The sequence below is a fragment of the Labrus mixtus genome, chromosome 18 (assembly GCF_963584025.1).
Source record: "Labrus mixtus chromosome 18, fLabMix1.1, whole genome shotgun sequence".
NCBI lineage: Eukaryota > Metazoa > Chordata > Actinopteri > Labriformes > Labridae > Labrus > Labrus mixtus.
Genome location: NC_083629.1, coordinates 9389991 through 9414494, shown reverse-complemented (window position 1 = coordinate 9414494; position 24504 = coordinate 9389991). Strand labels below are relative to the sequence as shown.

At 39.6% G+C, this 24504-nt stretch overlaps 4 protein-coding genes across 8 annotated transcripts; 1 reads left to right on the top strand and 3 right to left on the bottom strand.

Moving 5' to 3' along the window:
* Nucleotides 1–1251: 1251 nt before the first annotated feature.
* Nucleotides 1252–10025, bottom strand: pabpc4 (poly(A) binding protein, cytoplasmic 4 (inducible form)). Of its 2 annotated transcripts, none has more exons than XM_061062300.1 (15): nt 9366–10025; nt 6718–6911; nt 5899–6014; nt 4756–4895; nt 4584–4678; nt 4368–4505; nt 4160–4255; nt 3777–4046; nt 2886–2976; nt 2647–2739; nt 2387–2520; nt 2196–2286; nt 1974–2104; nt 1754–1873; nt 1252–1645 (listed from the first exon to the last, which is right to left on the bottom strand). In XM_061062300.1, the coding sequence occupies exons 1-14, from the start codon at nt 9559–9561 to the stop codon at nt 1769–1771; spliced, it is 1890 nt and encodes a 629-aa protein (XP_060918283.1). In that variant the 5' UTR covers nt 9562–10025; the 3' UTR covers nt 1252–1645; nt 1754–1768. The 2 variants fall into 2 exon arrangements, with proteins under 2 accessions (XP_060918283.1, XP_060918284.1); XM_061062301.1 differs by having other exon boundaries at nt 2414–2520.
* A 396-nt stretch (nt 10026–10421) lies between these two features.
* zpcx (zona pellucida protein C) lies at nt 10422–13133 on the bottom strand. The gene is made up of 9 exons (XM_061062302.1): nt 12671–13133; nt 12474–12586; nt 12318–12397; nt 12057–12231; nt 11872–11977; nt 11699–11784; nt 11534–11619; nt 11227–11441; nt 10422–10495 (listed from the first exon to the last, which is right to left on the bottom strand). The coding sequence occupies exons 1-9, from the start codon at nt 13088–13090 to the stop codon at nt 10463–10465; spliced, it is 1314 nt and encodes a 437-aa protein (XP_060918285.1). The 5' UTR covers nt 13091–13133; the 3' UTR covers nt 10422–10462.
* A 1056-nt stretch (nt 13134–14189) lies between these two features.
* Nucleotides 14190–19055, top strand: tmem54a (transmembrane protein 54a). The gene is made up of 6 exons (XM_061062321.1): nt 14190–14350; nt 15428–15624; nt 15886–15945; nt 16283–16480; nt 16572–16709; nt 17729–19055. The coding sequence occupies exons 1-6, from the start codon at nt 14338–14340 to the stop codon at nt 17864–17866; spliced, it is 744 nt and encodes a 247-aa protein (XP_060918304.1). The 5' UTR covers nt 14190–14337; the 3' UTR covers nt 17867–19055.
* Nucleotides 18679–23128, bottom strand: hdac1 (histone deacetylase 1). 4 transcript variants are annotated; one of them, XM_061062317.1, is made up of 14 exons: nt 22980–23128; nt 22163–22275; nt 21965–22082; nt 21783–21857; nt 21510–21648; nt 21196–21337; nt 21021–21113; nt 20817–20925; nt 20562–20702; nt 20210–20318; nt 19786–19916; nt 19523–19693; nt 19299–19347; nt 18679–19209 (listed from the first exon to the last, which is right to left on the bottom strand). In XM_061062317.1, the coding sequence occupies exons 1-14, from the start codon at nt 23029–23031 to the stop codon at nt 19182–19184; spliced, it is 1470 nt and encodes a 489-aa protein (XP_060918300.1). In that variant the 5' UTR covers nt 23032–23128; the 3' UTR covers nt 18679–19181. The 4 variants fall into 4 exon arrangements, with proteins under 4 accessions (XP_060918300.1, XP_060918301.1, XP_060918302.1 ...); XM_061062318.1 differs by having other exon boundaries at nt 19299–19350; nt 19541–19693; XM_061062319.1 differs by having other exon boundaries at nt 19541–19693.
* Nucleotides 23129–24504: the final 1376 nt, after the last annotated feature.

Here is a 24504-nt window from a genome sequence, read left to right as displayed (position 1 = left end):
TACCCATTTTCAGCAAATGTGATATTTTAATTTGTTTGTTTTGCTATGCATCTTCAGAGGTAGGCCTACAGTTGTAAATAATAAAAAGGATGTTGGCTGGACTTATTTTTGTCAAAGAAAATTGAAATTTGGACTTCATGGTAAGGTCAAGCTTTTATTAGCAGTGTGACAATGATCCAGGATGGAAAATACTTCAACCTTAGCTGAACTAGCTGATTCGAGCTCAGTATTACTTGAATTGACATAATTGGAATTTGTCTTTAATATGATGTAATTTCTTCTTTGTTACACGTGACTCACCTAGACACTAGAACAGACCCATGCTTCATGTTATTTGCCACATCTGTGTTTTTTGTATTCAATAAGTCCCCAATGTTAAAGCTTGAATTATAATGAATGACTAACTCTTATAGATGAGCTATTAAACATAAGTAAAGATAACTTTTGGTTAGCCATTGCTAAAGAAAACATATGTGTCTAGGGTTATGAACCATATCTTGTTTCCAGAAAAGTTCATTAGTAGTTTTAAAAGTAGACTAACATACAACACAGGGAGCCCTCTTAAGCCCAGGGATTTATACCATTTGTATTTTTGTCTTTTCTTTATTAATCATGACCCACTCCCTAAATGTTTATCTGACTTGCACCTTTATCTTCCTTTCCTTCCTCACAGGTTTTTTAGCCACCTTGACATGACATTTAGAAAAGATTTCAAAAAGTGTTGCATATAAAAAGTTGAATATCAAAGGATAACTATATCAAATGACAGGTCGACCATGAGATTGTAACCTATAAAATAGTTTTTTTTTAATACAAACATTGTTCTTATTGTACAAATGCAACTACATTGGATATTTATCATTCTGTGAGCTTAATATCAATCCATGCAAAATTACAGATGTGGCTCTGCAGTTTCAACTTCCTGTCCAGATCCTGATTGCCCTTTTGTCAATTCATGGCATCAAAGTCCCAACTTTCTTTATGAAAACTCAGAAACAAATATTATTTACTGTTTATTTATTGGTGCAGGCCCATCTGTTCAAAACACTTCTTTAAAGGAAAATTAAAGGTTTACTTTTCCTTACTTAGATCCTGTTAACTAAACAAGAGGTAACATCTAAAATAACATCCTCCATAACAACTATTGGGCCGAGACTAAGGTATATACTATAGAATATATTTTATGCTACTCATATACAATAGAAACGTAATAAATAAATGTAGGCATTAAAGTAACACAAGAGTGATAACCATGATGTAACATCCCTTTATTGAGAATACCACACACCAATGATAACATGATAGCATGGAGAAGCCTTTCATTTCAAATCAAACATAAAACTGTCAAGCAAAGAAAAAGAACAAGGCTCGTTTCCTTTTAGAAAAAGTTTTTTGTCCTTTGCCACAGAATGAAGGGCCTCCATTCAAGATGTATTAGTATTATATCTTTTGGTATGCAGTTTAAAATAATTACAGAACTAGAAAATTATGAACTGTAACATTTTTTCAAAATTTTCAAGTAGATTTTTTAAATTACATTTTTCTTTTCTTTTTTTTCTTTTCTTTTGCACAGTTGTTTAGAGGAGTCAGGTGTTTGGAGTCGCCATAGTAAGGCCCTCCCCATTTCTGCTCAGTTTTCTGTGTCCTAAAACAACAAGGATTTCTTCGTTACCATCTTAAAGCTTACATTCTGTAAAGACAAAATCAGAAAGTATGAATAGCTAAACTGATTTTTATTATCATATCAACTTACTGCAGCATACAGTTTTCAGGATGTGGCAGCAGGTGGAGCTGTAGTAGCCAGGCCACCCACTTTTTGAGTGGCATCTTTCTTTGCCTGGTGGGCTTGTAGCACAGCAACAGCCTCTTCCACCTGTAGTAACATAACACAAAACAAAAGCAAATTAACACAGTAACAAGTGGATAAAAGACATACATGTGGCATTGTGTCAAAAATGGAGGGAGAAAAGTACCTTTGATCGCAGAGATTCATGAGACTCCAGCATATGTAACAATTCAGAGTTGTCAATCTCCAGCAGCATGCCGGTGATCTTTCCTGCCAGGTTGGCATGCATGGACTGAATCAGTGGAAAAAGACGCTCACCTATTTGGAAAAATACAGAAAAAAAAATCAATCAAATCTAATGAAGGCTGAAAAGCATCAGAGTTTATGCATAATGTTATAGGATTTGTACCTAGCATTTGCTTCTGTTCCTGAGGGGGTGCAGCAGCCAGCATGGAGGCTGTGAGAGGCTCCTGGCCCTGAACATGTACAGCCGGCTGAGCCTGGAGGGCACAGGGAAAGAAATTAGAAAGTCAAATGTAAAGCTTTGATTGTTTGAAATGACAGGAACACACTGAGATCTGACTGGTATTTCTTCCACACCTGCTGTAAAGCAATAGGTTGAACAACCTGGGGGTTTGGGTTACGGACACCAGTGGCATATTTGTAAGGAGGCATGGCACGGGGGCCGCCGGGGACTCCCATCGAGGGACGAGGAGCCATGGCCTGGCCAGCAGCTTGAAGAGAAGATAAAAAAAACATGAACTCAGTGTCTTGACCAGCGTTATAGTTCATGTAGTGTCAATGAAATGATGATGCAAATTGATAGTGTCAACTGGATCAATTACTATTAATGAACACACCTCGTGGTCCCTGTGTGTTACCAGGAGACATGTGCCTCAAGTTGCCACGGGGTCCTGGCTGGCGTAGTGAATTAGGTATCCCTTGGAAACCCCCTAGTGACAGTAACAGAGACAAAGAATGAAATTCATTTTTTTAATATTTAAAATAAATCTATTATGGTAATTTAACTCTGTATTTAAAGTTTTAAAAAAGTGTATTTTAAGGGCAGCTGCATGATCATAAAGTGACACAGTCTTACCTTGACCTCTGCCACCTTGTTGCTGCCATCTGGGGTTGGGTCTCATTTGGGCCAGCTGATTGGGTGCATAGTATGTTGTCCTATTCTGGGCCTGATGGATACCAGTAACAAAATTGTATCATTATATGTCACTAAAAAAGCATATTCTGCTGAAATACTCCGGTATTGTCTGGTATTTGAACATGGTAATTACATGGAAACCAAAGGATCAAAGTGTCCTCTGGAAAAAAAGGTAAAAAATGTCACTTGAAAATCTTAGGAACCCTAACCCACTTCAGCTTTGAAATACAAAATTAAACAAAAAAAACTGTTACCTGATCTTAAATCTACATCAACAGATTGTGTATGTCAACTCTGACTGTAAACACTGACATATTTACCCCTGCTATGATCAACTCAAAAGCATAGTAGATACTATTTAACACATTCAGAAGACATTATGCAACACAGGTGTTTCATTTGAGTTGTCCACTTTGCAAATATTTATCTTGTATTAATTCCCTTTATAGCTCCACATTTGGTCTCCACTTACTCCTGTATGAAACATCTGGCCCTTAGGCTACAGGTCCACAATCTACAAAGCTAGTTGCTTCTTTTGCCTATCTTCAGTTTGCATGCATCAGATTTTTTGAACTTTAGTGCAAAAAAAGATCTGTCTTCCTGATGACACTGGACAGCAAAGTAACCAGCTTTCCAAAATAAAATAGTACGCTATCTCACAAAAAAGCTAAGAGCTTCTGAGACATGTAATGTCAAGTCATAACTATCTGTAGATGTCTAAGCAACCCCTTTCACATTAAACACATAGCAACTCAACCATTTTTTACATTACATTAATTGGATTTTAGCCTTTATGGCAAGCATGTTCTTAACAGAAGTTCATTCTCACACCTGAGGCACTGCTGGCATGAAGTAGCCACTGGTGGGCTGGAATTGATTAATGATGGCGTTTGCAGGCATGGCCCTCATTCCAGCGATACGCTGCATGTACTGGTTGGTAAGGTGGGCTTTGCGCTCCTCTTTGCGCTGAGCAAGAGCCACATAGAGGGGTTTGGAGCCAACGATGCGTCCATTCATCTCGGTCACGGCCTTGGTGGCCTCTTCAGGGGAGGAGAAGCAGACGAAGCCAAAGCCCTTGGAACGACCCTCCTCTAGCATCACCTAAACAACAGATTGTGCCCCAGTGACTTCAGGCATTTGATAAAATCATGCTGTTGCTGTATATTTATATTGATTAAATATATACACTCTAACCTCTGGATGAACTTTCTCACCTTAGCACTTGTAATAGATCCGAATGGAGAGAACTCCTTGCGCAGTTTCTCATCGTCTATGGTGTCATCAAGGTTCTTAATGTAAAGATTAACACCCTGAAAAAAATACATACAGTCATGAAACATACAGTATACCAAAAAAGCAGCTTGTTTATACTAAGGGACTGATTGAATTTATATTTTAAATCAGAGCTTATTTTCTGCATACCTGATAACGACTGATCCGCTCTTGTTTCAGCAGCTCAAACTTCCTCTTAAGCTCTGCCTGCCGCTCCATCTTCTTCTGAGCCCGGCCCACAAACACAGTCTTACCACCGAATTCTGCGCCATTCATGTCCTCTACAGCCTTCGGATGAAAATCATTATCAAAAGAGGGAATCACTAATGAAACTCAACTTAATACATTTCCATGAGACTAAAGTACCTTGTTAGCATCCTCATGTTTCTCATAGCTAACAAATCCAAAGCCTCTTGATTTGCCGGTGGGATCAGTCATCACCTTTACGCTGAGTGTTTTACCTGCACATGTTAAAGGTCGGGTAAGATTTCACAACTAGAACAACAGAGAGCTGCCAGCGAATGTTGTCCGATCTTACCATATTTGTCGAACATCTCCTTCAGCCGCTCATCGTCCATATCGTCGCCAAAGTTCTTGATGTAAACATTGGTGAACTCTTTGGCTTTGGCACCAAGTTCAGCCTCCCGTTCTTTGCGAGATTTGAAACGACCCACAAACCTGAAATAGAGGGAAAGCAGCAACACACACTCTTTTAAAACGGTCCTCACACAGAGAGAAACAAACCAGGATCCATCACTTGCTGTTTGCTTTCAAAGAAAATCCTCATTTGGGTTTCCAGGTTGGGAAAGTTCGACAATGACAGAGGAAGACCTGACCACATAAGCACAGGGAGTAAAAGAGTACAGGGACAACATCCACAAAACAGATTCACAGCTACCTTTCCCCATGTGACTCATCATTCCAAGTGTAGACATTGAAAAATATCATCCAACTTTTGTTAATATCACCAGAGGCAGGCAGATATGCTGGCATGCTAGACAACACAGTGACAACCATCTTAATTCTTGGTCCAAAACTTGATGAGGAGGTGGATGGAGAGGGGTTGAGGAACAGAGTCTCACAATACAAAGGAAAGCTCAGGAGGACCAAATGATCTTATATACCTTGCTATGATGACCTCTCTCTCCTTCCGACATCCAGTTTTGCATTCCTGCATTCGATCCATCACTAAAACACACAAGCGTGGTCATACACACACACACATACAAACACTCCAAGACCGGTGACCAGCGAGTGGACAAATGAGGCAACAGAAATGCGTCTTGTAGGAAAGATTAGGATATATAAAAAGTTTTTAGTTTTTTTTTATCTATATGTTTAGAGGTTATCTTCACACCAGTGGTAGTGAGAGGTGGGTTTATTAGTCAAATTATTTACACACAAAACCCAAAAACTGAAAAGAAGACACAAAAAGTCAGTTCACCCAACACAAGTGAAATACAGTCATGTTTATACCCTAAGACACATAATGAATCTCAGTGTAATACTTTAAGGCAATAACCATAACTACCATATACTCACTAAGTGCTGCAATGTCTGAACTAACATTGGAAAAAAATGTTTAGTTTATGCTAATTTAATTAATAAATTATTTTTTTTAATAACACTATCAACAACCGACCCCCCTTGGACCCCAGTTCCTAGATGATCAGACACTCACACCTTGCGGTCATTCAGAAGCATGCCGTTCATCTTCTCAATGGCACGGTCAGCAGCATCCTGGGTCTCAAAGTGGACAAAGGCATAGCCCTTGGAGCCATTTTCATCACATACCACCTGTAGGAGGGGAAGACATGAAGGTAAATATGTATCCATTAGAAAGGCATCATGACTCATCCCTGCAGTTACTTAATCTTAATGTTACAGTTTAAGATCTATAGGGCAAGGTACTCTTTCGCTTTCTTGTAGAGAGTTAAATGATAAGATCGATACCTTTCTTAAAAGTGCAACCTAAGTACTGTATAACTCTGACGACTTTCATAAGAACAGCAGAACAAAAACTAAGCACAATATTTTGTGGGTAAGTGATTCTTTTGTGGTATGAACACAAATTAGAGGTTTTATATTTAAGGTTTGACTGTTCTCACTCTGGTCAACAAGACGTGACCAATTTGTAAATAAATAAGCTTTAACTGCTTCTCCTCTTTCCCGTTTTTATGCTAACAGGCTGCTAGCTGTAGTTTGTATTTAAAAGGCAGACATAAGTGTGGCACGGTTTTTCCATATTTAAATGTCTGTACAAGGCAAATCAGGATGTTTTTTTTTTTTTTACAAAATGTGGAAGGACTGCAACAGTGTGACTCGTTTTTTTGTTTATACAGGGAATGAATATTGGAAATGATTTTTTTTTTACTTATGAAGCTCTATTCATGTGAAACCTTTAAGCAGGAGTTTTTGTATCCAACAATAGGGATAAAATGCATTAAAGAAACAACACTCATCCTGAAAAGTCCCACAGTCACCGTAAAGACAACTGTACCTTGCAGGAGAGAATGTTCCCAAAGGCAGAGAAGGTGTCATACAGTGCTTTGTTGTCAATGGACTTGTCAAGGTTCTTGATGAACACGTTGCCCACTCCAGACTTCCTGAGGGAGGGGTCTCTTTGGGACCACATGATTCTGATTGGCTTTCCCTTCACCACGTCAAAGTTCATGGTGTCCAGGGCTCTCTCAGCTGAAGGGGCAGAGAGGTGGTGGGGGGGGGGGGGGTCATGGGTGTTTGTTTACATCGAGCAAGTCTGAAAACATGTGAGTCACTACAGCACGTTACGACAGATAATGCATCATGCAACTACTATGTGACAACTAGCTGTCCCTTTAAATCACATGAGCACTGCCTTAAAACACTCAAATAACAACAATAACAAACACTGGATTGTACTAAAACGGTTTTTCCTTGCTGCATGTATGCTGCTTCAATGGAGAATCCCTGCTGCCCCACGATTTACCAGCCCCAATGTATCACGGTAAAGTTACTGCAGTGGGCCATGTGGCTGATGAGCAGCTGGGACAAATGTAGGGGCAGCTGCAGTGGGCAGGCTGGCAGCACATGGCTGCCTTCGATCACTCACTACATGCTGCTGGGCCTAGTACCACCTCGGCCCGTTGCAATGGTAGCACCAAAGAACAACAATAGAAGTAATTATGGTGTTAATTATTCATTTGGAACAACTGTCAGATTATCAAATCATTATGTCTTCTGTGGGCCCAATTTTATTTCAGAATTTCTACTATTCCTCTTTCCATTTATTGCTTTAACTCAAATATAGGCTTTCATGTCCATGTGGCTACACATGCCAAACATCCCTTTGTTCACTTACTCCACAGTAACACACGCACACACACACACAAACACACACACACACACACACACACACAGTGCAGGCTTTCCAACTAAAAGTGTCTGGTAAACAAAACAGAGCTGCCTTGCGTCTGCTGGCATCAGCAGTTTGGCTCGCAATTGTACTTCACAGCCCGTGTGTTCAGATAAGGTGTGTTTTTACTCTCAAACATATGGACCTCTGGAGGTTCAGAGAGGGAATCTTATAGCATAAAAAACCCCAAGAGATCTAAATGATATATTAAAGTTGTTACCTTAGGTGACGTCATTAACAACCACACTAAGATATCGTTTTTAAATGTTGACAATTACTTGTGGTTAATCATTAATGACATGTTAGGAACTTTCAAGTATAACCAGCAGGCAAATTGTAGTCTGCTCAGAAAAGACCTTCTATATTTAGAGAGGGGTCCTGTGAGGTATGTGCTGGCATGGAGGGAGAGTAGAGCATTCTCTACCATTGATGGGGAAGAAACACATTCAACTAGAATGCTCAGATGAGTAACACTGTTTACTCACAAGGTTACAGCACGACAACAATCTAACAAAGTTGCAAACTATCTATATGGTCTCCACGGAATCAGCTGAACTGACCAGCTCCAGTTGTGTTAATGTTCATATTCTTTGTTGCACTAAAAGGAAGAAGACTCCTGTCCTACAGACACGTGCAGGGACTCCATGTAAATACAAAAAAGCTACCATCCCCCATGTCTACACCTCCAATAACAAATGGTGTCTTCTCACTTGTGGCTCTTACTACATTTACTCAAGTGAGTGATACTACCTTCCTGGAATGCAGCCATTTGTAACCCCTCATGGCTTTTGGTTCCACACATGTGCACAGATATTTTGTGACAGGTGTTTCACATTGAAACAATCGAAGAAAAAAAAAAAGTCCACAAAATGTAAACAGCATGTGACAGTCCTTCAAAGATAACCACACCATCTGCTGTTATTACTCAATGGTTGGATGCCACTGGCTGTAACTTGAAAAGACACTTCCTCACATTAGTTACATGTTATGGAGAGACACTTGTGCATGAGACTGGATTAACAATCTGAAGCAGTTTAAGTGGTTAAACTATGACAAGAAAAGTCAACCATATGATTCACCTATTCCTTAACAAGATGCAGGTTTACGATGGAGTAAAATCCAAATACCAATAGGATCACGCTTTTAATATCACTGCATGTACCAGACAACACACATTTAAATAAAAAGAGATGAAGCAGGGGCTATTGCTCAGCTGCACTTTTCTTTTGTTCCTCGTCTTCAGTGAATGTAGAAGCAGAGGGCAATGGGAATTGGTTTTACTCTGTGGCCTTTAAATAGGAGCAGAAATAGGTCATTTTGGAATGAATACATTAGCTCTGTAATAGGCACATACTCCCTTGTTTTGTGATTTAATTGATGGGCACTTCTATTCTGTTATCTTAAATTGTCTTCTCTGCATATGTTAAGGGATTTCTCTCACACATTTTTAGCAGAGTACACAAGAACTGGGCCCGGCTTATATGGGTCAAATTAGTTCTTCAACCAGCCTAAAGAACTGCTATGGATGTCTTAAAAGTAAAAGCAAAAATAGCACCTCAAACATTATTGAAGCAAGGTCATGTTTTTTTTAAATTAAGAGACACATTTCCCTAATTGTATTCACAATACAGACTGAGATTATTGACATTGACAGAATAAGGTGACATAGTTCATATTTGTATGATGCGTGTACTTCTACACATGCAGGTAACATGCTCAAACTATGCAGTGATCACACACTTTTCATCTCTTACCGTCGGCAGGTTGGGAAAAGTTAACATACGCGTATCCCAAGGATCGCCGGGTGATCATGTCTCTGCATACTCGAATGGAGAGCACCGGTCCGGCTGGGCTGAATTTCTCATACAGCATAGCCTCCGTGATGTCGGGGTGCAGGTCGCCAACGTAGAGAGAAGCCATCGGATAACTCCCCGTAGCTGCTGTGTTCATATCTCGGACTCCACTGAATGTATGAACGCAGAGCTCCCCTTTCCCTCAAAAAGGCGTGAGAAAAATAGCCGGTATGAAAATATTCCGAGTCCGAACTGTGCTTCACCTAATAAAGACACTGACAGCTGGCTCTCTGTTCAAGCGTGCTCAGAAAATGTCGAACCTGAAAAATCACGGTATAAAGCGAGGTCTTCTGAAGTGTTTCTTCCTTTAATAACGCCAAATTCGGGTTAAACCCGAGGCCTCCTGGTTCCAACTGTTTTTTTTTTTTTTTCTTAAATTAATGTTTTGCTATTTTTGTAATAAGCGTTTGTTTTTCTTTAAGTATTGCGGTACTTGTTTTTATAAAGATTTTGTAGATTTTATATTTTTTATTTTATTTTTATTTTAAGTTTTTCAAGAACAGTGAGTTAGACACTCACGGTTGTTTTGTGGCCGGGGAAAGAGACTGCGTAAGGACACGCATGGGCACTTTATAGAGAGCGGCGGTACGGAGGAAATAGTGGCCAGGGTCAAATTTAGGATGAGAAAAAAAAAAAAACACACACACACACTCACTGAGCATGCGGCATAAAAGGGAGAGCGCACACTGCTACTCGCCCAACTACACAGCCCGGCTCCCCACAGCGACATCTGGGTGGGAAGATAAAAGCTTTCATAGAAGGTACAAGCTACTGTGGACTTTTCCAGACCTATGAAGCCACAATTTAATCAAAGAAAGTCATTGCGTTTAAAGGATAGTTTGACTTTTTTTTTTTATTATTTATTGAAGTCTGAACCTGCATTGCTTATACCAGAAACCATGAAATAGCCTACCAGTTTAATTTAAAAAAAAAAATAAAAAAAACAATTTGGCCTACATTTTTCAATAGTTTATTAATTGAAAGTATTACAGAACATGTTACAAAGCTGCAGTTATTCTTGTTCGCTCATCCTGCAATAAAAAGAGACAGATAGAATGAGTTAGTCATATTTTACACATGTAAACACACCAACATACAAGAGCAAATCAAACCTGAAATTATTTTTGAATTAACCAAACATAAGAAACCTCAACAAATCCAGGAAAGCTTGAAGTATTGCTCTTGGTGTGTGTTCCTGCTTTCCTTCATTTCCCTCCACCCCAACTCTTGTGGTCACATCTTTCCCCTCTTGTTGCGTCAGCTCTTCTTCCTCATAACTCAACACCTGTGACCCATCAGCATCATTGGAAAACTGAAGTTTTGTGCGAATTATAGGTAGAGCAGCATATGTTCCTTCAGCGGCATCTGCTTGCCTTTCCTCTCTACTTTTGTCAAAGTCATCTTTATTGAGGACATTTCTGGGTATCTCTGGCAGAGAGGTGACAACTTCTTGTGGAGACTCTGAACTAAACATTCCAGTTGGTTCAAACCACCTTTTTCTCTTGCTTTCTTCATTAATGGCTGCTTCTTCCAGATGTGGGCGCTTTATGGCACCATCCACCAGGGTAATGAAATTCAATTTTTGATCTCCAATATTGGTTTTTGAATTCAAAAAAGATTCCATAACTATAGTTGAAGGCTGCAGCTCAGGAATGTCCTGTAATAATTTGTCTACAGAGGCCGAACCAAGAGTCTCAACATGTTCTTTTATGTGTCCAGGTAGCCAAAGGGTCAGTCTAGCAACTGGGTCCTCACTCACCACCACATTGACACCCTGTGGGATTTGAGAAAACTTGTGTCTTGATAAAGCAGTACCAGCAACAACCATGTCTGTAGCTGCAGCACCATCAGAGGAATCAGACTGCATGGAGTCAGTAAGACTGGGGGTTTCTTGTGGATCAGAAACTGAAGGCTCAGGACTTGTTACTTCTTCATCCACAATGACAAAGGGTCCAGTGGTGACAACAGCCATGGCATCTAAAACACACAGCACAGATAACTTGAGTTAGAAATAGAGAATGTCATTTATTGAGACAATTTTTAGGGGTGAAAAAAATTAATTCTCTGACCTTCAGCAAGATGCCTGATTGGCAGGCCTTTACACTTTGAGCTACAGCAGTCACACACATCTGCAGTTCCACTCAGATCGTCCCATCTGAAATGTAAAAAAACCTCATCAAGATGAAAAAAAAAAATACTAAACTTCACGTCACTAACAGATTATATGTAACTACCTTGACTTCATCACATTGTAGTTACAGGATTTGGAGCCAAAGGTGACACCCTTGTCTGAGATTAGGACACTACAGTGGATGTACAGCTTCAGGGGAGGAGAGTTTAAAAAAAAATAATAAAAAGTGATACAGATGAACATGGCAAAAAAAAATAAAAAATAGGAAAAACTTACCTCAGAAATATTATAAGTTGTGTTCAGAATAAAATTAACCACATCAGCTCTGTTGGAGGTCACGAATTGTACAGCAGCATGAGGAGAACCCAAGAGGGCGGTGCACCTGGTGGGGAGTGAGGATATACCAGGTGATTTTAACAACATGGACACATTTTACAACTTGTTGCTGAGTGGCTTCTTACCCTTTATTCATTATGACTGCATATCTGGGTTTAATCGAAGGCTCAGGAGATGCAGAGACATAACAGGACTGGATGTAAAGCTGCTCCTGATCGTACCTGGTTCTGGCTGACACCTGAAAGTTGATAACCTGGCCTCTTTTATACACATTAGAGTCAGCGGTGCCATACCAGGATGCTGCAGGAAAGAAAAAAAAGACACAATGTACATTTCTGCATAAATGATTAAACAATACAGGCACACAAGTGACTTATATTACTCACGGTTCATGGCTTTGATATTAAAGGTCTTGCCATCCTTTGGAAATGCAGTTGATACAATCAAGTTTTGAGAATTATATGACCTGAAAAGACAGACAGCCTCCTTTAGTGTGCTTTTTTGTGGCCTTTAAAAATGTTAAAAGTAAACAATTGATTGACCTCTTAGAGATGCAGGAGATGTGCACTGAGGAAGGCGTTGGCCACCAGGTGTTGGGAGGATTTTCGGTGTTCAAGTGGAGAGTATTGGTGAACACCCCAAGACCGTTCCGCATCTGCAACAGAGTCTTGTCTCAGAAAGACCCACAGAAAGCTGTGGAAATAAAGAAATCTGTAAAGCTGCAGTTTAAACAACTTACCACACGTGTTGTTCCACACTCATCCAAACTGTAAGTGAAGACAAATTGATTTGGCGTCTCTCCATTGCTGAAGCAGCCATCACCCAACTGGATCTCCTCTGCAGCCAATTTGACACCATTAGACCTCTTATTAACCAGCAGGGTTAGCTTAGATTCATCACAAAACACCTCTACTTGCGGAATGTCCATGATGGGAGGCAATTCAGCAAGCATGTTGAACTCAGGAGTCGGATTTCGCCATGAGCTTAAGATGGAGTCATATGGAAAGAAATCTAAGTTTCCTTCAAATGGAAAAGGCCTGATATGGTCAAAAAAGCCTGCAAAATTATGAGGGAACCTGGCATCCAGCTCGTGTATTACTGACTGAACAGTGATGACATGTCCAGCAAAAATGCAAAGAAAAACCTGTACAATCCCCATTGCAAACCTCCAAGTGGGCCAACCACTCTGATCACTCTCCTGGCCAGGTGTGTCATTAAAAAGGTTCTGTGCAGGAGGACCAGGTGCTGGTAATTAAGCTAACAAGTCTGGTAGGCAGCAGTTAATTATGCTGTTTGTGTGCTTCTATACTCAGGAGGTAAAGTCATTAATTGTCAGTTTTATTCACTTAATCACTGCAATATAACTGTTTATTTATTCATTCATTCTCTGCACACAAACAGTTTTTGTTTTTATACTGTCTACAAGTTATAAGCTATTTCTCATTAAATATAGCATCACTGTATTTTTATAGCTACGGATATATTTTTAATTTGAAGAGATTTTATAATGTTGCTGTACGGGATTGCCTGTCCTATCCTATCCCATCCTTTTGTGCATGTTTTTCTACAATGCAAATATTTAAAGTTTAGTAAATGAGCGTAAAAGCTCAGGTAAATTATATCTTAAGATACTATCCTGTTTGTCTCAATTTGAAATAAAAGAAGCACCATCACCTGAAGATGACTGGGTCAAGGAAAACTGTATTATGTATAGTATAACTCAGCAATAATTTTGGTGTGACTGTGATTTATCATGATGTCCTACTCTTCTTTTAACTAGAAAGATATACATCGTAAGTTACACAACTTTTTATTTTCTTTGATATTTGTTGGAACTTATTAAATTACTATTATAAATGCTCACTGTAACACAAGATCTACTATAGCCTACTAGTTTATACATTTCTGAAGCAAACAAAGAGAAATATGTGTCACTATCCTAAAGACTATGAAATAGCTGTAATAGCTTTACAGAAGGGCAGGTAAAATACCATACTCGTAAGATAAGATAAGATAATCCTTTGTTTATCCCACAATGGGGAAATTTACATTGTTACAGCAGCAAAGAGCAAAGATTGCAGACTCATCACTTCATATAGGCTACAGTGTAGTCAGAAGTTTTGCTATAATGTTTAAATGTAAAAAGTCTGTTTGAATAACAGCTAATATATGTTTAAAACTAAATGCTTTCCCCAAACAGTAATCTCTTACAGTTAATGAAGGCCAGGGGGGGCGGAGCTTCCGCACAGGTAGGCGGAAGGTTACGATTGTTTGTAGGCAGGTGAGCGGCTGTAGAGGAAGTCAACGACCTACGAGGAGCGGAGGGTTAAGAAAAAAAAAAGGTGTCAAAAATGACTCCAATATAACTTGTACACTAATGAAATCTAAGAGGACATAAAATCCATCATGGTAAATTTAGGTAAGTGCACTTTAATCGTGTTTCAAAAACGTTTCAGAATATATCGGTGTGTTGCGTACTAAACTTTTTAGGCGTGGTCTGCGAGCTCTAGTGAAAGACGCCTACATTTCGGTTATTTGCCTACTGGGACATATTGTTTTGTTCATTTGGTCACACATATCTCTATACTACAGTAAAGCCCACATTTTACATTCATATTGACTGTAAAGAGAATAAAAATAGGAGACAGCTGAGCTATAGCCTACAAGAGGTATATGGTGCCTTTGTACCAGAGTATTCAGTTTCAAGGAATTCTTTCTGATGAGTGTACATACATCCACTTTATGAACATGTAAATACTGTGAATATAATATCATGGTGTTATTGTTAATTAGATTGACGGGATGTGATGATGTGTACTTGAGTGGCAGCAAACATGGTTTTACAAATATTATGACCAAAAACATTGTGAGTTTTTCCACAGAAACTCAGCCTGAATGAGACAGGCCACTTGGAGGTTTCTGTTCCTACCTGAGCCCTCATAGGTCAGATAAAAGGTTATGTTGAATGTTTGAACCCCTCCCAAAGCTTTGCCTTGTTGGTAATAAGGAGGGGCCTTCATTTGGGTCGGTGTTTCACTCTTGCCCTTTAGGAATGAACAAAATAGTGCAACACAACCCCTTGCACAGTGCACTGAAGAAGATTGTCACCTGCCTCTGCAGGGGTCCTGTATATTTTGTGGTGATTGCCTTGTATCTCAAGCTCTGCACGTTGTTCTAACCACCGACCCGCTTCCTTTTGACTTTGCTGAAACTGCTTCCCTGCAATGAAGTCAGCTCTCTCACAAGTTCTCACTTTACTGCACTGATATACAGCTTGTTCTGTTTATCGGTTTACTTTAATATATGTATGCTTGTACTGTAATCACATCTTGTAGCACCACATTGATTCCTGTCAACAATTGATGCACACACAGCTTATTACATGCTTTAGTCTGACAATGTGGACCTTTGTACAAACAATATGCAAAGCTAGCTATGAGTCTTTTTACATTTTCCCCAAAGGCCATGTTGCTTAAAATGTCTCTTTCTCCTCTAGGAGTATGCTGTGCCAGCCTCAAGGACAACAAGACCCTGATGAAGATGGGGCTGGGGCTGGTGCTGGTGGGCCATGTCAACTTTCTTCTCGGAGCACTTGTGCATGGCGCTGTGCTCAGACATATCAATTTGCACTCTGCGGCTAGTACCATGGAATATGCCATCTCTAATGTCATTGCCATCGTGGCCGGCTTGGTGGTAAGTTGAAGAAGATGTGCATTAAGTAGTTAAGGAGTAATTTGATATTTAAAGTAGGTTATGACAGACCAATCATGCACACAAAAAAGTATGTAATGGTTTGTTGCTATTACATAAAACTCGATATCCAAGCATGCTACAGATGTGTAAATAAAGTCCATGTATTGAGTTCTAAATCCTTAAATAGGACCTGTTTGAGTAGTAATGATCATCTGTCACTGAATTTCTGTTGGTTATAACGAAACATCTCCTGCTCCTTAGGGAATCATTAGTGGAATAACAGCCATTGTCCTGTCCAAAAACAAGAGAAACAGGATCCTGGTAAATACTGCTCCCCTCTCTTTGTTGCAGTTTCTCCATACAGCAAGTATCTGTCATTTTCCGGCTCCTGTTAGAACTTGTTATGCGTGAACGCATGGAAAGTGTAGACACAGAAAATACAAGTTATTCAAAATGTTAATAAACAGGCAAATGTAGAAATAATTTGAACACTTGTTTTTTTTTTTTTAATCTCAGTTGGAATTTCTATTTCATAATTCTTCTGTACAACCCTCTTACTTTTACATTGAAAAGCTTTGTATTGTCAAGTTATTGCACAATGAAGATCAGAAGAGTTGTGTTTTCACCAACATTTTCATTTTGTTTTTGTACCTTGCAGCAGTGGGTCTTGCTGGTCTTCAGTTTCATTGCAGGTCTACTGGCAGTTGCCGCCATCCTGGGCTTGTCGGTTTCTATTGTTAAAGCCATAATTCACAAAGGATGGAGCCTGCTAACACACTGTACGTTCTCTGATAAAGATGTCGGCTCCTCTGCCAGCATCACATACGAATGCCCCTTTGATCCCACTCGTATCTATGTAAGTTTGGATATTTTTGAATTGGTGTGTAAAAAAAAAAACAAGTTTTCAATAATTAGTTAAATGATTTTGTTTGTATGTGTTAACTCAGGGCACAACAATCATTCTGTGGGTGCCTCTCATCTTGATGTGCGTGGTGGAAACAGTGTTCTCCTTCCGCTGCTTTGCTGTCTGTACTTCATTCCTCTACCTCTGTCCGTGCAGAAAGAGGCCGATCCGGGCCAAGGCGGTAAGTTGCGTTCAGATCACTGACACTGCTAGACCTGCACTATTTGTCATAGGCAGTGTTTCTGTCTTTAGTGTGCAAGAGTTTTTCAAGACTGATTATTGTGGTATTCATCCCACAAGCAATTTCAGTCAGACACTGGCTTGAGACGTTATCTGTTTTAGCATAAATGTTCATTTGTAGTAATATAAAGGTTTTACAGTAAGGGGGGAAATGAGTTTAAAACAGGGATGCACAGAGGGTATCAGTGGATTTCAGCCTCCTTGACACACATTGGCCCATCGTCCAAAAATGTGACATGCACCAATGTTAGCAGCTGATGTACATCTGGTGTATCGATCAATTTAATGCAGGCAGGCTAGTATACCTAACTGCAGAATGGAGAATATATATTTTATTTTTTTATTGGGCAGAAGTCAGCTGTTGGATCAAGTGATTGGTTTTCATGGTCAATCAAAAATGAAAGAAAATGTCAAAAGTGTGGGAGTTCAAGATCACAGATTTACTGTATGCGAGACATGTTCCAGGGACATTTCAAGAGGAGCGATTACTCACTGTGGTTTCTGTTTCTTATCTCAGGCTGTCTCAGTGCACAAGCACATGGCTTGATCTTGAAAGTAAAATTAAAGCAGCAAGTTTAAGAAGCACACATCATTAACAGCACCTTGGTATATTTACCCTTTGGATGTATCTGCACCTGATCCGCACAGATCAAAAATTTAAATATCGCTCTATGAATAAACTGTTGTCAATGTTTGACCTTTGACCCTGAAATAACATTTTGTATAAAAAAATGCTAAGTCAAGGAGTCAACTTTATGTGATGTGAGTTTTTAATCAAATTTTAATAATTGCAGCCAAACACTACTACAAGTCAGCCTGTATTACATGTCCTTTAATTGTTGCTTCAGCTGCTAAATACACATCTATATTATTCACTATGTTTCCCTTGCTGAATCTTTATTTATTAGAATTATAATTTAGAGATGGCTTCTTGATATGTTTGAATATAATGTGTTTCAGGTGCATTTTCAGAGAGCTGTTCACAGTCAGCCTTCACCTCAGACAAGAGTCCCACAAACAGATGTTGAAGCAGAGCCTGCAGAGCAGGATGAGCTGCTGGAGTCCAGCACGGCAGTGGAACAGAGTGAATGGCTCTGAAGCAGATAAACCTAATGAGATAGGTTGGAAACTGCTGGGCTCGCCTTGATGAAAACGCACTGTCAGTTTTGACTTTGTTGTATTATCTGTTACACGTCATGTCGTAAGACGACTTTAAGGACTTAACAGCAAAACCAAATGCATTTTATTCCCTCTGGAGGGAAATCATTTCCTGGTACAGTTCTGCTGTTGGTTAGGTCCAGAATTCTGTTATTTGCATACTGTTAACGAAAGAAAAAAAAAACAGCACTGTTAGTGGTTTCTGAATATTAAAATTGTTTGCTTTTTAAAATGATGTTTTTTCTTGAGACCAGAAAGATTAAAATCTTATTTCTAATTAAATTACAGAGAAAAAGCTTTGTATCTTTTTTAGGGCAGTTTTTTTTTTATTGGTTTTAAAAGTGTGCTCAACACACACACCCGGGTCAGATTTATAGAACATTTGCACGCTCTCTTGTGGAATACTATGACTCATGTTTCAGAATATAAATATATACAACAATTGAAGTCCAGTACTTATCTTGAATCCTGTCTTACACTGAGTACTACTAGACATACAAGTCCTAATTTCCTTGGAATAAAACCCTGACATTGGCACTCATCTGACAGGACTCAAACACCTTCAATTCAGCGAGGCAGGAGTCCAAGAGACTTCCCAAAGATGTCAATTTGTCAGTAATTGGCGCACACTAAATTACATCCTAAAATATAAGACTAATATGTCAACTGTGACGTGTAAAGGGTATTCAGGTATAAGCAACCCTCTCTACCACACTTGGTGACCGTGGCAGGCAAGACCAGTGACACAGATGTATTACAGAAAAAGATCTATTGCATAAACATGCTTCAACTACATATTCAAAGACAGGAAAAGAGTGTGACTGAAAGACAAAACAGAGTAGCCAAAATATCTATGATTTAAATAAATTAAATCCATCAGATATATAAAAGCATACATGTACTAAGCCATTTTTACAGAGTAGCTTCACTGGGGAAGGCAAATGACATAGCATAAGAGAATAAAGGATATAAAATGAGAAGGCATACAAAAACAATACTCAAACACTGACTGACTTCAGTCCATAAACAGCAAAGGTTGAAAAGGTGACCTAGAAAATCATGTTTGGATCCCTGTCCCATTTCAAGAGAGGGGAGGCCTCATTTAAAAGGTATAGTCCTTCATGGATTTCCACAGCAGCACCCTGGAAAGATGAGTTATCCAAAAAATCTTGCTTGAAAAAAAAAAAAAGAAGAAGAAAAAAAAACAAGGATCCGTCCGGATCAGTTGCGCTGGCATAATTTACTGCGGAGGACCTCAGGGTGTCTTGGACTCTTCTTTTGGCCTAGAAGAGATCCAGAGTAAGGTTATAATTAACACTCCCAACAAGCCACAACCTAGACAACAACATTAAGAATGCTGTGTGTGTCTTACTTTGATGTGTCCATTTTCTCCTCTTCAGGCACCTTCTCTTCTTCTTTTACTTCTAAAAAAAAGAAAGAAAAAAGAATCATAGATCTATAGATAACATAGGCTTTGTATCATATGGGATGATTTAACTTAAAATGTGAACTCATAAGAAATGTTAAAAAGTTCCCTTGTTTCAAACTTAACATGAGAAAGGTGAGAAAATGAGAAAAAAAAAAGTGAATAGATACCTTTTGTTTCCTCCTCACCTTTCTTCTCCTTTTCTTCTCCCTCTTTCTCTCCTTCAGTTTTGGCCCGTTTGGCTTTCTTGAAGCTGGCTGCATTTCTACGGCCGCCTTCGCCTTCATCCTCTGAGTCGGAGAACTCCTCCTCACATGCTATCCTTTTGTCATGAGCACGGACTAAACAGTAACAGGAGGACAGGGTTGGATTAAAACATGGCTCACAGATTTGACTGCAGGACATATGGTGTGACTTTGTGACGTGTTCCTACTGGAGATGCGTTTGTTGGGGTCATCCTCCTCCTCATCCCCGCTGTCCTCCTGCACAGCATCCTCAGGAATGGCTTGCATCTGAACTCCTGGGGCATGGGGTAGCATGCGCAAGTTCTCAAACAGGCGCTGCCTACAGGACAGAATACAGGTTAAAAAAAACTGACCAGAAGCTAAATCTATTTCACAGTGAACCGACATCAATCAATTGATCTTTATTTGTAGAGATACAGGCGCTTATCAATTACTTGGCCAAGTTTCAACTTTCATATCACAACACAAAACATGTAGGAGCTGCTGACCGATGAGGAGACTGGATTATGACTTGCTGGTGCTGCACAACATGCATAATACAAATTAGCATTTCAAATGGATAAGAGGGAGAGAAAAAAAGCCTTAACACTATTGGCCACCTCATGCACTCACTTGATTTTCTCCAGGTAGTCGTTGGTGTTCTGATTGGTCATGTTTGAGGGGCTGATGTGCAGCTTGAAGTCTGGTCCAAAGTACTCAAAGTAGTCGTTGTATGGGAGCTCTGTCAAGTTCAAAAGTGAGAATATATACACTTTACATTTTCAAAATCAAATAAATATGAAGTCATTTACTTGTTTGAATGAGGCCGCTACCAATGTTTCATGTCTATAATACCTCCATTTCAAGCAAACTGTACAAAATGTAGTTCTCCACTAATAATTGTAATAAGTAAGGGAAACTGCCCAAGCCAAGAGGGATGTCTTAAAACTGCCATATCCAATACAGCGTACACCTATAGACTCACCGTTGGGGATGGAGGTATCAAGGGCTACAGCAGTCTCATACGTCCAGCAGCGGGCCACATTGCGGATGGTGTAGCCTCCTCCACCGAGCATGAGTAATGGCAGGTTGAAACTCTTCATGTACTCAACACACTTAGCATGACCTAAGCAAAGAAGAAGAAAATACTTTGGACTCTCTTCTCAACTTGTCAAGACAGTTGTTGCAAACCTCTTTGCTTACAGTGTTATCAGGGGACCATTATGTTTTGTCAACTGACCTTTAATGGTGAGGTTAAAGCAACCAAGCCTGTCTCCTGACAGAGAATCTGCTCCACACTGCAGAACCACTGCACTGGGTTGGTACATCTCCATCACTTTGGCCATTATCTACACAAGAAAACAAGATATTCACACTCAGATGATACATCAAGGGAGATCTGAATTACAAAAACATCACAGTCAACATGTCTTGATGAACTTACTGGTTTGAATATGGCTTCATATGACTCATCATCAATCCCATCCCTCAGTGGGTAATTCACAGCATAATATTTCCCCTTCCCAGCACCAATGTCCTGCAGAGAACAGGCCAGAAGTTAGTTCACTATATGACAATGAAGAAAACTGTTTATCTGTTGAATATGTTTTTAGGCTTACCCTCAGGTCCCCTGTGCCAGGGAAATACTCTCCATACTTATGGAAGGAAACTGTCATAACACGGTCTGTGGTGTAGAATGCCTCCTCCACACCATCCCCATGATGGATGTCAATATCTATATACAGAACTCGCTGGTGGTATCTGGAAAGAAGAGAAGAGGGGGAAAAAATAATTTCAGTCCAAAAACTGTTGAGATGAGACGTATAGTTTGTGATATTGTTCTTTCTTAAAGTTAGACTTAAAGATAATGTGTTCAAACACACAAGCAAACATCCGTGGGGTGGCTGTGATAGGACTTTTTTTTTTTACTCACTTCAGTAACTCCAGAATGGCCAGTACAATGTCATTGACATAGCAAAAGCCTGAGGCCTCAGACTTCTTGGCGTGATGCAGGCCTCCGGCCCAGTTGATAGCAATGTCGGTCTGCTGTTTGTTCAACTTGACGGCACCGGCTGGAGCACAGGGAGGTGGAGAGCGTTAGCAACTACAACTGGTACACACCTCAACAGATTGTTGGGGAGCGAAGACGGTCACGAATACTGTCCCCAACAAAACACGAGTGGTCATTTTAAGAGGAACAACGTACCGACGGAGCCCCCTCCTGAGAGCTGGCAGAACTCAAACAAGCCGTCGAACACTGGACAGTCCTCTCCCACATTAACTGTAAAAAGCAAAGGCAGAGAAGTGATCATCCTTTTTGCTCTCCTCCAAGAGTTTGATGAGGGCGAACGCAAAAAAACCACAACCCAACTCTTCGCCCATACTTACATCTCTGCATTTGTTTGCTGTACTCCGACATGTTGTCCGGTCGAATTGAACGAAGGAATTTGATGTAATCATCACTGTGATACTTAGTCATCTCCTCACCGCTGGCTTTGTGTGGACGCTGTAACACACAATTTAGTCTCATTAAAAACAGGATATACACTGACGTATTTAAAGCATTGCACTCTTCATTTAACTTACATAGATCTCCATCTTTCTGTACAGGCCATAGTTAAGCAACAGGTTGTGAGTCATGCGGATTCTGTGGGGCTTCATAGGATGACCCTGGCCGTAGTAATAATTCCCAACATCACCTGAAAGGAGGGAAACGAAAACACAACAGGTTGTAATGTTAAATGTTTTCAATGCAATGTAACACAAAAAAACTCATGCATAATGAGTGTAGAGCAGGATGGTGCAGAAATTCAAAGGTACAATCATGCTTTTTCTGTAAAAGATGCTGCAGACAGACGGACATTAACCCTTAACATATACGGTCATCTATGTCTTCATTAAACTCTACAAAGTACACAGATACACGATCAGGATGTCGCTTTATCACTCGTAGCGAACACAGCCGATCACAGTATCATTATATTAGAACTACCAGGCAGTACATGTAGCGACATGGCCCATTTGAATGTTAGCTTAGTTGTGGCGTTAATGAAGTACGCGTATCCCCTTTGTTAGCGCTCTAGCTAGTAACCATAACTAATCTAGTTTAAGAACTAGTATCTCACAGGTAAACGCGCGAAATTACATCGCAAAGGCAATGCGTGTATTAAATAAGATCAATATCATAATTTGTGGGGCACACACACTCTGTATGGACTTAGCGACAGGATGTTCGATTGAGATGTAGACGACCGCCCGCGACTTAAGCTAGCTAGGTTAGCTAACGTGCCAGGTTAGCATGAGGTGAAACAAAGTGCAAACCCTTTTGTCGGTGCAAATGTCGCGGGTTTCATTCATCGGCGCATCCGTCGTGTTTAAAACAGATACATAATAAAGCACTCACCGTCGTAGTAGTAGCAAACTTTTTTCTTTGTTCCTTGGGAAGTAAGCGCCATTTTAGTGCTGTTTGGCTGGCTTCAGCGCACACCGCAGGAGACAACAGCGACTAGAGGCGGAGAGTTTGTTTCAGTCAGCAGGATGTAATGTGAGGGGCTGTCCACAAGGGGCGCTGTACTTCATGTGCTGTCAGCAGGATGTAATGTGAGGGGCTGTCCACAAGGGGCGCTGTACTTCATGTGCTGTCAGCAGGATGTAATGTGAGGGGCTGTCCACAGGGGGCGCTGTACTTCATGTGCTGTCAGCAGGATGTAATGTGAGGGGCTGTCCACAGGGGGCGCTGTACTTCATGTGCTGTCAGCAGGATGTAATGTGAGGGGCTGTCCACAGGGGGCGCTGTACTTCATGTGCTGTCAGCAGGATGTAATGTGAGGGGCTGTCCACAGGGGGCGCTGTACTTCATGTGCTGCCTTTGTCCCACACTACTTTATGCTTTACACAATAAAAGTCTATTATTTTCATACATTTAGATGAACAAACTAATTAATTAAATAAATAAATAGTGAAACCCCTTAATTGTTAATATAAATATCCCTATGTAAAAGGCCGTGTCCTGCATTTAATATAGAATAGAATTACTTTATTCATCCCAAACTGGGAAATTATGGCGTTACAGCAGCAGGTTATTCAACACACAATATAAGTAAAAAAAACAATCTTAGCAAATCTAAACATAATATAATATTAAATACAAAGTAAATAAGTACTAAAAATATCTAAACTAAGAATGTGAATATATACAACCAGGATTTAACTTAGCATTACTAGTCTTAAATAGGAAGATTAAATATGCAAGATTAAATGTAAATGTGCAAGAACAGAGTCGTTAATGGTTGTAAATTAAATATGAAAGATTAAATGTAAATGTGCAAAAACAGAGTTGTAAATGGACAGTATTGACATAAGTTAAAGTGCATGAGTGTAGAAACATAAGTTAAAGTGCATGAGTGTAGAGTATATATAGAGTATATAATATATATAGAGTGTATATTTCATTATTTAAGTAGCCTGCTGTAGTATTAAAATGTATATTATATATATGTATTATGTTATATATATTAAATAATCCTCGTATAACAGTCAAATAGTTAGTTTAGAATAGCATCCAATGTAAGCCTACGAGCTTTTTGGATTAGCCTTTCCATACCTAACTGCATAACTCTGCACTATCTGCTTTTTTAAACATTGCTGTACATATATAAACAACACAACTTCAGAAGGTCAACACTTTTTTATTTTTTTATATTCAGGTTTAATTACAGATTTTTTCCTCAACTGTTTATAGGTTCTTGTTTAAATTGCACATATATTTTTATCCCTGCACAGGTTATGTACATTTCTTGTATAAGTCTATTTTTAATTGCACAGTTGATTCATCTAGGGGTATCCTTTAATCTTTTTTCGGGTTAATATATATGTATGGGAGGGGGGGGCATCGGTTTTGCGGTTTAATTTGTAACAAATGTTTCATG

Coding starts and splice junctions, on each gene's coding strand:
- pabpc4 (XM_061062300.1), bottom strand. CDS start 9,561: ATGAACACAGCAGCTACGGGGAGTTATCCGATGGCTTCTCTCTACGTT. Junction 2,287..2,386: donor AACCTATTGCTTTACAGCAG/GTGTGGAAGAAA, acceptor TGTGCCCTCCAG/GCTCAGCCGGCTGTACATGT. Junction 2,105..2,195: donor GGAACAGAAGCAAATGCTAG/GTACAAATCCTA, acceptor TTTTCCAAATAG/GTGAGCGTCTTTTTCCACTG.
- zpcx (XM_061062302.1), bottom strand. CDS start 13,090: ATGGGGATTGTACAGGTTTTTCTTTGCATTTTTGCTGGACATGTCATC. Junction 12,587..12,670: donor AGTGTGGAACAACACGTGTG/GTAAGTTGTTTA, acceptor ACTCTGTTGCAG/ATGCGGAACGGTCTTGGGGT. Junction 11,978..12,056: donor GCAGTCATAATGAATAAAGG/GTAAGAAGCCAC, acceptor ACTCCCCACCAG/GTGCACCGCCCTCTTGGGTT.
- tmem54a (XM_061062321.1), top strand. Junction 15,946..16,282: donor ACAAGAGAAACAGGATCCTG/GTAAATACTGCT, acceptor TGTACCTTGCAG/CAGTGGGTCTTGCTGGTCTT. Junction 16,710..17,728: donor GGCCGATCCGGGCCAAGGCG/GTAAGTTGCGTT, acceptor AATGTGTTTCAG/GTGCATTTTCAGAGAGCTGT.
- hdac1 (XM_061062316.1), bottom strand. CDS start 23,031: ATGGCGCTTACTTCCCAAGGAACAAAGAAAAAAGTTTGCTACTACTAC. Junction 21,338..21,509: donor GCCATTCTGGAGTTACTGAA/GTGAGTAAAAAA, acceptor TCTTCTTTCCAG/ATACCACCAGCGAGTTCTGT. Junction 19,351..19,522: donor AGGTGAGGAGGAAACAAAAG/GTATCTATTCAC, acceptor TCTTTTTTTTAG/AAGTAAAAGAAGAAGAGAAG.